Source organism: Protopterus annectens, chromosome 14.part0 (genome assembly GCF_019279795.1).
Source record: "Protopterus annectens isolate FY-2018-M chromosome 14.part0, PAN1.0, whole genome shotgun sequence".
Taxonomy (NCBI): domain Eukaryota; kingdom Metazoa; phylum Chordata; order Ceratodontiformes; family Protopteridae; genus Protopterus; species Protopterus annectens.
The window spans coordinates 387,861,442-387,873,935 of NC_056748.1; the positions used below are offsets into that span (position 1 = coordinate 387,861,442).

Sequence of the window (12,494 nt, forward strand, 5' to 3'; positions counted from 1 at the left end):
TCCTATACTCTGGAACAAGCTACCCATTTATATCAAGCAAAGTTCCTCATTAGAACTCTTCAAGAAAAATCTTGATGAGTGGATGGGAAATAGGAAATGCACCACGGGGATCCCTTCTGTGGCTCTGCTCAACAGGAGCACAGGAAATTAACTTTCTTGCGTGGTGTAAGCCAGGGAACCTTGTTGGCTAGGCTTACTTAGGCCCTTGGGCCGATAGCCTAATACCTACCTATGAACCTATGAAGCTATAAAGAGCTTTGCTGTGTATTAACTTTAACTAGTCAAATACATGCCTGCAGTGTGCTGGGAAGTAGCTAAGATTTTCCCCCATATGGAGTAGTCCCTCACTTCAAGAGCCACCCACCAGGCCATCCACTGTCCCTACCCTGACCAACAGAAGCCACTGCACATGCCTGCCACCCAGACTCCCCAGCCCCCGATCCCTGCACTCAACAAATGAAAGAAAAACTGCTCCACCCCATGTATTCTTGTTAATTGCTTTGTGCTGCCTATAAACTAGTTGCTCTGTGCAGTAATTGACCTGAGGGTGGGAGGGTCACTGTAGTAGATTTTATTGCTAAATGTTCCTCCATCTTCCTTTGCAGTGCAGGTATGTGTCATCTGTTGTTACATTTATAAGCTTGTTCAACTTTGTGCCTACTTGTTCATTGCTTTGTACTGGCTATAAACTGATTGGTGTCAGTAATAATTGACCTGAGGTGGGAAGCCTGCTATGTGTTGGTTTGCTATCCTACTCTGTCCCCAATTCCTACCCACCCTTTCTTACTCTACCATTATGCTTCCCACTTACACATTTCACATGTGGCACACATTCGGCAACCCTTCCCAAATGACCTTATGACTATTATACTAACAATCTGGTTTGTATTTTCTTATTTCTCAACTTCCATCTAACATTTAGTATCATTCCCAACCTTTCTCCCTCCCATACTGCTTTACACTATGTCTGTTCATACTCACACTTGTCCCCAACAGTACCCGTCTATTATTCTACATTTTATCTTCTACTTTCCCCAAATAACCCCATCACTACTTCCTATATTAACTGAATCATCATACTCTATCTTTTTTTAAACCCCTCCATTATGGTAGTATTTGTTGTGGTTCAGAAATTAGCTAGGGAAGACTATCTCCAGCCTAGTAATGTAGGGTGGTAGTAAAGCACTACTGGGAATCAGTACAGAAGGTACTTACCTCCCCTGGAAATGGTGTGTGTGTGTGTGTGTGTGTGTGTGTGTGTGTGTGTGTGTGTGTGTGTGTGTGTGTGTGTACTTTGTTTAAAGTACAGTTATTGTGTACAAGTGAGCACTGGAATGCATTGAAACTCAGTGGTGAGAAAAGGGGTCTGGGGAGCTAGGCCAAAAACTCTGCACAATGGTATGCTCAGTGTGGAGCATATTCTGGGTTATGGATAATGACAAGACATTCCCAGAGCAGCAGTGCATATGTCTTGTATGTTGTGAAAGTCAAGCTGTACTTAGCGAATTGTTTACTGGTTTATATTGTGTATTTATACTTTAATCTGTTAGACCGTAGTGGTATGATTCAAGGGATCATAACTCTGGTGGTCATTCACATAGTTTGGAAGTGGTTGGATTCAAACTAATCCATGTATGGACCACCTACCCCTCCCTACAATGTATAGTTAAACTTGGGCTGTCCTCCTCAATAGAGAGATGAGAATTCCCAAAAGATGACAAACTACATTTGTAGGTGTTGGAACCCAAAAAGTGATGATTATGGCTCCCTGTTGAAATGACGGCTGTTGAAATGCCAAGTGCCGAAAAGCCAAAAAAGAAAAGACCAAAAACCAGGAGAAGAGCGAATCTCGAAAATTATTTTTCTCCTTAAAACTTATTTTTATAGGGGGTGGGCCAGGCTCCCCCTGCATCCCCATGTGGTGGGCAACCCTGTCACACCTCTTAAACTTATATATACCAAAACCAAGATTGCCATACCTTGGAGAAAAGGGAATATTCCAAGAAATTGCATCTTGGACTTAGTATATTATTTTGACCCTTCAGTCTCTGCATTTCAGAACTTACTCTAGCAGGTCCCAACATTTCAAATGGTTACTGATGATTATACTTTAAATGTGCAGGAAATAGGCAAGAGTCAGAAATATAATCATTGAAAGTCATATGATGTATCACTGTCATCCTTACAGGTTGGCCCAGTCTAGCAAAACTTATGGAAAAAGGATTCTGAGGTACTGAAAATGAGTTGCAGTCATACCTCTCAACCTCTGATCGCAGGAAATATTGGCAAAGCCCATAGAAATAAGGGGGGAGCAAAGGCCTAAAAATAGGGGCAGATTTTAAAAATTGCACCTATAAACTTAGAAAGTTTCTATAACAACAGATATTGAATTATTATGTATTTTTGAAGGATTTGAAGTCTGAAACTCAAACGACTCACTGTTTAGTATTATTTGGTGACTTCAAATGTCAATTTGTCAGAAAACTACAAATTTTATGAAGAACAGACCAAAATATGAGGAAAAATCTGGACAGTTGAGAGGTGTGGTTGCAGTTAGTTCTGACCAGTTAAAATCCTGTGCCTTAGACTGTAACATTTGTTAGTTTTTGATTCCATCTGCACCAAGGAATCTTAATATACTGTTGGCTGCACTAAAGGTGCATTGAGATGTGTTAGGTAACTGACAACTTTCTGTTCTGCTAGCTGTGAGGTGTGTTAGGTCACTTCTCACCAGTGATAGCAGTTTAGAGCAGGTGGTGAGGTACTCCATGGGCCTCAGACATGTACTTTTAAACTTTCTACACATTAACATGCCACAAGTGCAGTTTAATATGTTACAAATAGTAATGTGTCATCTCGACAGGTACTTCAGCTGGAAATAGTTGCAACTTGTATCAATGCCTGTCGGTTATTGCCTGCCGTTCAGTTACAAGAAAAATACTACTAATGTTTAGAATGTAATGAAATGTTACACAGACTTGAATGATGCATAAACCTGCTGAAGTCCTAGGTGATTGTTATGATGAAGATGAATTTCCCTTCTTGTCAGTTCTGTCTCATTTACCATCTCTTCATTCCTGTCTCCTAAACTAAACAGGCTAAAGTGTTACCTCAGTTTAGTAACATGCAGGTCAAGGGAAGTTTCTGGAATTGATAGAATATTATTTGCCCAGTGTGTCAGCACAGCAGAGTATCTACATTGCTGCAGCTTCTTTATGGTATGCATCATCTCAGTCATTTGTTACTATGTTGTATGGAGTACCAAGATGAACTCCAGTATTCATAAATCATACATGTGTTGTGTTTCCTTGACACAAGACTTGATTGTAGCAGTGCTTTTAGGGTGTTTAGCAAAAGTTTGATAAGCACTCCTATGCACTGTTATGATCAGAGTTCGTACTAGGGACATTGCCAGCTGACAAAGAACAGCAGCAGAAGGTAAAACACCTTTTAAAAGCTATTAGAACTTCACTTGGTCACACTTTTATGAAGAAAATGTTTGTCGGCTTTTAAAGGTCTTCATTTTTCAGAGGGACACTTTTTCTGCCTACTGTCTTTTTGACAATGCCAACATGAATTACCAGATTACAAAAGTTTTGAAAGACACTAAAACAGTTCTTACTCCTACACTTTCTTTTGTGTAAGTGGAAGTATATTGAGCAAATAAAGCTCCATGCTCTACAAAGGATTATGATTGTGTCTCCAGTCCTAAACAGTTTTATTCTCGACATGTATGCATTTCTCGAGGTGAATTTCTTGTCATCCATGTTTTGAACACATAATGCACCGGTTATTATTTGAGACACGGTATCATAATCCTGCATAGTTCATGTGCTGAATGTAGTCACTTTTTACTCTCCACCTACTACCCAAGATGTATTTCATTATGATAACTGTTTTGTTATAATAAATTTGTGATTTTTGAGCATAAATGAATGCTATGGAATACTACTTTGTCAGCACAGTGAAAACAGAAGAAAAGGAAACAGGTGAATTGTAGTACATTTACCAAAGATCATTATTATTATTATTATTATTATTATTATTATTATTATTATTATTCACAAAGTTCCTATGTGTAGCAGCATTATGTTGGGAAGAGGTGGACAGTAAGTCTCAGTGTGTAACTGTTTTTCATCTTTAATGTCTGCATCTCTTATGTGCCTTGTCTACTTCTGCATTGCTGGTAGGGAGATTTTCCAGATTTATAATTTTGACAGATGACCCCTCAAACTGGGATGAAAACATCCATGCTGTTGTTAATGCCACTGATTGTTTGTGTACTTAATATGTGATCTTAGAAGCCTTCTAAAACTTTGTAAAGAAGAAAGCAAATCATTTTTTTAACTTCTCTGTAACTGATGCATCCCAAAACAAAACAAGTGCAGCTTCATTTTTTCACACAGCAGTTTGTTTATTCACCAAAGGTGTAGTAAACTCTAAAACAGACTGTAAACAGCTGTGGTAAGTGTGTGTTTGGGGTTTAGTCTGCAGACATATGTACATGTGTCAGAGGTCTAGCTAACATACCTGCTGGATAGACAGACATGTAAAGAAGATGGTCACATAGTTTGAGTGAGAGTGGTCAAAGACACATTATGTAAAGACTTTCTGCAGAATATGGGTAGTCCAGGCAGTACTCTTTTAAGATAGAATCATTTTGAATGTTATTTCTGAAAACATCTGGTTCTGGACTTGTTCTGCATTTAGCTACACGGCAGTATATACTAGTCTTCCCAGTTGCTTCTGTTTCCATTTAATACTTATCTTGTGGCTACTGTCCCACAACAGCAAAAGACAAAAATTCTCTTAAACAATGGTGTAACCATTTGTTCACATTACCCTGCACTGCTCTCAATGGATTCTCAGCCATTTATCAATGTGGTATGTATAATGAATGTGATCTGCACAAGATTCTCCCTGAATTCCTGTTTGTTTATTATAAATGCATCCTGCTCTTGCTATATAGGTGAAAAGGCCTGCTGTTAAAAATAAATGCTTACCAACTTATGGCTTGTCTATGTATGTATGTGTGTAATAAAATAAGAAACCCCTTGGGAGGCTGCAGTAAACACATCAACGTGCTTCCATGTTACAGGATTAAGCTAGTAGCAGCCTCCAAAGGGGGTGTTATGTTCTCCAAACCAGCCAATGCCTCTCTTTCTCTTTTTTCCCTTGACTGTTATTGCTGGCAGTTTTTGCTATCCCTTTAGTTTCCCCTTTTGCTGTATTGATACAGTTTCCTCCCCCTCCCCATCTTATCTGTCCCTTTTGTTCTGAACCAGTCTCCATACTTCTTTGTAATGTTCTCTGTGTTGATTCCTTCGTTTCCTCCTTTGCTTTCCATCAGCCTCCAAAAAAGATATGGGATTATACTCCAGGAGATTGCTCTATCCTTTCTGTAGAGGATAGAAAGGTAATTGTTCTGCCTGTCTTTATTCTGCTGTGCTCTGTATAGCTTATGCCTTCTCATTTTGCTGGTTGTATGTGTGTGTGTGTGTGTGTTTATGTATGTACGCTTGTAGTGCATGTATACTATTTGAGTTTTAACCAAGCTTTACAGATTTTGGCAGATTTGGACCTAGTAAACAACTGCAGTAATGTAAAAATTATTAGGAGAAACATTTTTTTCCTGAGAGTCTGTTTCTGAAACCATCTCAAGGTTACTGACTGAATTAACATTTTCCATTTAACATTTCCATTCATTTCAGCAGTCTGATTCATCTTGAATTAATGATAACTATAGCAAATACTTACAATGGTGTTGCACATTTTTTACTGAAATCATTTGTCCCAAGTTTTATTGAATACATTATATCCATACTAAATATTTTTCTAATGATTTTTCCCAACCTCATCTACTGTTTTGGACAGATCCTGTAGGCAGTAACATTTTTTTCTTTTTTTCACCCTAACCCAGGCCTTTGTATTTGCTTCTCGCTTCTGCATTTAATCAGGTCAGTTAGAAAAAGATGTCAGCCATTCTGAGTTAGAAATATGTCTAGAAAATCCAGAGAGAGATTTTGCAAACCACAGGCTAAAAAGATGCAGAAGACATTTTCTTTTTGCTAAGCATGTCATTTTCATTCTCCTTTTAACTGTATCACTGCTGGATGACTCAACAAACACTGTAAAAGCTGGCTCACTCTAAGAATGAGGAGGTGGGGGGGGGGGGCATTGTTCAGTCTTGTTTTCCAAGAAAAGCCCGTAAATTGCACCAAAGCAGTTACTGTTACTGGCTTCAGTCCAGGTCTGTCTTTTGTTTGTTATTCTTCCTGTGGCATCTCTTTATGTCATTCTTTGGTTACTCATACTTACGTTTTCTCCTGCCTCAGTAAGCTGCAAGAAACTGTTCCGGGCCATGCTTGAAATGTATTTGCATTGCATATCAGGTGTCATGGTGAGAACAGTTCCTTTCTCATGAATATCCATATCCATTGCTTACTTGTCTCCTAGATTACCATTTGGAGGCTGTTTTACAACTGCTCCTGTTGTCTCCCTTGTGGTGGGTTAGACCCACTGAAGTCTCACTCTGCTTGGCTGTCACAACACTCGGGCATGGTTACCTTCCCGTGAAAGTAGCTTTTAGAACAATATTTTATAGTTACATTTTCATAAAGCTTATTTCATTTGGTTAGGTAAACTTCCATTTTTATATGCTGAACAGTTGCTTTCATGATGTACTGAATAATTTGCAAATAAAATGTAAGACTGACCTGCTAATCTAAGCCTTAGTAACTTTCCCACTTAATGACAGTGTAGAAGACAGTAAGAGAAACCAAGACCACAAGTTTCAATTAACAGAGTAATTCAAGGCAGTTTTATATTCACCACTGAATTTCTGGCTGCATTACTTCAGTATGTGTATTTTTGTAGTTACGTAAACGTGAAACTATGAAAATCTTGGAGAGGACTGACGAGTTGTTCCTTTTTTTGTGAGAGCAGAAATTCAGTGCTGAGAAGAGCAGTGCATGCTTTTACTTACTAAAGTTTCATTTACACAACAATGTAGAAAACTGAAATAAAATTTTCTATGGAAAAGGTGTGTGTGTGTGTGTGTGTGTGTGTGTGTGTGTGTGTGTGTGTGTGCACCTAGTTTTGCTGGCTGGCTGTTTTTGCTTTTGGCTTACATTTGCAGTGACTCACTCAGAAACAAAAGAGCAGGCAGTGGGGAAAGCCCAGCACATCGTCTGAGTTGTGGTTAAATCCTCCTTGGAGAGAGCATTTAAACTGTTACTTTTTCTTCCAAAGACTTCAGATTGTGTTACTACACTGATGTGCGCATCCGCCTGCATTTGTCTCTGAAAGCGCTGGAAACTAAAACTAGATCAGAAATAAATCAACATACAACTAAACTTTCTGCAGCTTTCTTTTTCCTATTTGCCTGTGTTTGCCTCAATGTTTTCTGTGTTTGGATTCTTGCAGGGTACAGCTGTGAGTCCTCCAATAGAACATCCATCAGATCATCTCTACTTGTAAGTTATTTTCTGTTGTTTTAAGCTGTTTATTTCTTACGGTGGAATGTAGAACATATGAAATGGTAATTCACTTTTTTCTGAGCTTTGCCCTAAGCATGCAAATATGTATAGCTCTGAATCTGCATTTGTGTGCTGTGTTGTTTGGTGGGTAGTTCAGCTTCTCTTTTGTTTAATAAGAGTAATATAAAGGGTCTAGATTTATATTTATGTCTGGGTGAGTACTGAGTACAGTACAGTTGCATTTAGATGCTGATCTTTTCTGTAGTTTTGCATGTTGAACTGATACAGTGACCTAGGCCCCGAAAATAAAGGAAATTGATTTAACAAGGAGTAGAAAAGAAGCACCAGGCTCTTAGGCAAGATTTTTTTAAATTATGTGCCAACTTCCAGATTAGAACTCCCCTTTCCCTCTCCAAGTATAGTCACATCACCACCACCTCAGACAGGTAGTGCATGTTTCTAGAAGCAAGAAAATACAAAAATATTTAGCAAAGAAAAAAGCAGTTAAAAAATCAATGACTTATTACAAGTATGTTAAGTATGCCAGAGCTTTATTGTTTTAACTTGCACATTATTACACAGAATAAATTATTCTAAAAAACTGTACACCCCATGACATACACCTGGATACACCCCTGAGAAGAGATCAGTGTTAAAGCTTCTATAGTTCCACACCTCAGAAGGAAAAGTAAGGTGAGATCTTCTAGATGAGTGCCTGGGCTGTGGAATGCTATTAGGTCTTCAGAAATTGTTGCCTAAATGTGACTTAACACAGTAGCCCGGGAGCCAAGATGCTCATCTTGGTGAGGAAGCGAGCTACTAAGGCCTGCTAACTTCACATAGAGGTAGGAGGTGCTTAAGCAATAGCCACTGTTGTTGTTCCCATCTAGAAGCCTGACTGTGGTCTCTTCAAGTAAGGAACAGAACAAAGTAAACCAAGTAGAGAAGACAGATACAGGGATGTCCACACTCAGACCATGCTTGGAGCATTGCTTACCCATAACCACATAGGGAGCTAATACAGAATAAGGATATACACAGATCCTAATGTGTGGAAGTACTGTTCATCTCTGTCCACAATTTTTTTTCCCTTTGAGAAGGACCAGTATGTCAGTAAAGCGGGTCAGTTGGCTGGGAAAGGGTTGCCATAAGGTCATCTAACTGGCAACAGCAGAAGTGAGAAAATAACCTAGTCCCTGCATTAAAAGCTTATGCAGATGATTTCTGTCTGACAGAACAGGGCCTTGAATGGAATTGCAAGGCCTGTAATGTAATGGTAGAAAAAAGAACAGTAGTGTTTTGGCATTTGCTTTTCATTAATTTTTGCGATGCTTGATGTAAAACACAGAATGTTGTAATGAAATAACAGGGTGCTGCTACTGTGACTGATTTCCTTAGGATTATGAGGCAAAGGGAACGACAACAACTACAAGAAAATTCCTTTAGATTTTCATAGTACTTACTACTCTATCTACCAAGCTTATTTGTAAGTTCTGCTTTACCGTGTAGTAGCAATTAAACCACAACCTATTAATATTAGGATCATACTTCATAACATACTGCAGACTTTTTTATGTCTGCATAATAATTTAACCTGCCCTAATCTGTAAAATAAAACAATGAATGAATACATATAAATAGGGTGCTAAGTAATGTTTCACACTTAATGGTAAATAATTTTGCAGATCATTGAAGCTCCTTCTGTGTGGAGTCTGCATGTCCTCCCCGCAGTTGGGTGGGTGTTCGAAAGACATGCGTAAATGGGCGTGCCTTTGTTGAAGGTTGAACGTCGAGCTGGCACCTCGGCATTTGTCAAAATCTACTGCCAATCATTAGCGGACCGGAGTTCCGCTGTGGTGATCCCTAACTGGGAAAAGCCGAAAGACAACAACATTGAAGTTCCCTTTGTTCATGCTCATTTCTAGAATCAGTGTGAAGAATATTTTGTTTATGGAAACCATTTTTTCAACTTGCATAAAGCAGCAGAGGCTGCTGTTGGTACTGGGGAAGGGGAGAGTCCAGAAGCTTATGCATCTGACATTTCCTACATTTACTGTGAAATAACAGGGGGTTCAATTTAAGGTAATGCTATTCTAGCATACTTGGATCTGATGTTGACTGGTGCCAATGGGCAGCAGATTATTATTTTCAGGTGTATAATAAATTCTTATCAGGAGACCTCTTCCTTCAGTGCAGCTTTCAGTCTGTTCCCTTCAGAGAGCTCCCAACAATCAAAAGAACTGTATGGCTGAAACAGATTATGTACTGCAAAGTAGTATCATACCACTATAAATGTATATATATATTTTCTGTTAAGGAACTGATGGACAAATTTCTTAAGTCTGGTATTGGATATTAAGTAATAGGTAATGGTAAGTGTTTTCATTTCTTAATCAATTTTAACAGTCTGTATCTGCTTTAGCTAACATCCTTAAGCTTGTATTAGTAGTTCCAGTACATGGCTGCACTCCATTTTTTGTTGTTTTAAATAGTCTAACTGTTGTTGTTAAGCTCTGGTTTCATTCTTGTGTACTGAGTGTATGTCAGGCTAGTTCAGGACTTGTCTTTCATTGGGGCTGTTCCTGGCCAGTCATCTCAGAGGTAAGGGTCTACTTGTTTTTGCCTCCCACCCGCAATTTTGTAGTTGTGTTCTTAAAACCAGTGTATCCCCCTTATAATAACCCATCATCATAATTCCCTCCCTCTCCCTGTTTATTGGCTGTTGACAATAAGCACATACATATTATTTTGCAAAATCTCTCCCCTTAAACTATTCACCAGGCTAAAAGCCCCTTGATAAAATTGCATAATTATTGATCGTACTGGTGCTGCTTGCAATGATTTTAGCATCAAATTAGTGATTTTTTTTACTGTAACTAGTTTAATGGTTCTTGCTGATGGCAGAAGAAGGTTTCCTGGCTAGTTGTTTTGTATTGAAAGTTAAATACTCAATAGCATTTCTACCCAAATATCATTCTAAAACCGAACTCCATGAAGTTATAGTTACCCTATCCCTAGAGTCATCCTTTTCAGTACCATGGACCAGCACTTCCCCTAAACCTCTCTAGCCAGCCTGATTGAGATGGATATCTTGAGACTGAGTAAAAACTGACTAATGCCTAATGCTGATCATCAGTTACTCACAACATAACACAGTGTGTGAGAGATGTACATATATAATATCCTTGGAGGCACAATTCTTACACACAGTAAACTCAGAGACCAAAATTGTTAGCAGTGAACTACACATCACACCTCACCAAGGCCATCACAATACACATAATCCATCATATGCTGAGTTCTATAGATTAACTTGCCTAAACCTCATAGACTTCTTGAACACAACACAGGCACAAAGTGCACACAGCATATTCCACCTACTCCCTCAGATAGCACAAGGAGTCCCACAGTCACAGATGCTGAGCCTGTAAGGCAGGCTTTGACCCAACCATGACTGCATTGTAAGACTTACAGATGAGCCTCTTACCAAGCTGAGCAAAGGAGTAACACTTTGTTGCTTGTCTGGTCCCAGGATCTGTCAGGTCATGCATGCACTCAAGTCCTTGAATAACAAGTACCAGTATGACTCTGTCATAATTAATTCTGGTGTCAATGACTTGAGGTATACCTCGCTGAATTATATGAAGAGAGACATGATGGAGCTCTCAGGCTATGTCCAAGGCATGGATGAGCCTTCCATTGAGGAGTGTTGTACTCTCTCCAACGATTATGCTGCCATATGAGCACAAAGTAATTGACTTCAGTAGTTGGCTTAGTTGTTGGTGCCATTCAAAGGGGGTCCAATATTTGTCAGCCTAGGAGGATATGATCAACAGACCACACTGCTTTGCCAGGGCTGGCCTACAGCTGTCCTCTGTAGGGTTTCAGTTTTTGGCAAAGATATTGTCCACTCCCCCATAGTGCCTTTTTAGGCAGTCCCAACCGGATAAACCTACCAAAATAACAAAAGAAGCAAAGGGAAATATGAAGATGTTACTGGTCAGTGCTAGGAGCCTAAACAGCAAACTCCACTCCCTACAAGTCCTTCTCACCTTTAAAGACATTGATGTCTGTGTAGTGACTGAGACATGGTTTAAAATAGCAGACAGCAGTCCGGGTGTGCAGAGTTATAACATCTTCCACACATTCAGACCAGCTGCTATGCAGGAGGGGAAAAAAGGTGGAGGTGTAGCAATCTACGTCCAGAAGAGACTCACATTAAGGCTGGTAAAGCAAAATGATGCACTAAAGCTTTGTCATGTTTAAATAACAATCAAAAATGTCTTATACCATATATTAGGTAGCTAGCTATAGAACTCCCTCTATGACTAAAGTAAGCCACAACACCTATCTACACGAACTATAATCACTTAGTATTAAATCCAGTACCAACTTCATTGGTAATCTAAACTGTCCAGCTATAAACTGGGAAACCTATATCATCACTAGTGCACAAGCATAGAGATTCCTGGACTTTGTCAACACAAATGTCCAGGAACAATTAGTAAGAGTACCAACTGGGGGATAACATCTTGGATTTTGTCCTTACTAATACAGGCACATCTTGCACCATCCCTTGCTAGGTCTGATCATAAAGCAGTCTCCTTTGAAATAAAATATATCAGAGATGCCTTCCACCTAAGGTACTTTTAGAAATTTCTGTAAGTCAAATTACCTACTCCCAAATGATACACTGTCAAGCTTCAAATCCCCACCAAACGCAGTTAACTTCACTGAATACACAAAATTATACACCCCACACTATACCAGCATGTAAACAACTGCATAGATGCAGCTGTACCCCATAAAGAGTGCAGGGCAAACCACAGAAAAAAAAGCACATGGTAGTTGGAACCATAATATCAAAAAGCTTTATAATACAAGGAAAATAATTTTGACAAAAAGTAATAAAAAGTATTTCCCAGAATGTTTGAGCTGTTGTCACTGAAATAAAGAAACAACTCAGGAGCTTAGTAAAATACAGCAAAGCCAAATTTGACGCTAAAATACCTACCC

General features: G+C 39.0%; 1 protein-coding gene across 32 annotated transcripts in view; it reads left to right on the forward strand.

Annotated features, from left to right (window-relative positions):
- Positions 1-12,494, forward strand: part of SORBS1 (sorbin and SH3 domain containing 1) — a 4,096,285-nt gene that overhangs the window by 3,768,181 nt on the left and 315,610 nt on the right. For 30 of the 32 annotated variants that reach the window (XM_044056121.1, XM_044056122.1, XM_044056123.1 and 27 more), the window contains 2 exons: positions 5,351-5,416; positions 7,426-7,475. In XM_044056121.1, coding sequence (XP_043912056.1) covers positions 5,351-5,416; positions 7,426-7,475 — 116 coding nt within the window. The remainder of the gene's footprint in view (positions 1-5,350; positions 5,417-7,425; positions 7,476-12,494) is intronic. The other 2 variants (XM_044056120.1, XM_044056127.1) reach the window with 1 other exon arrangement.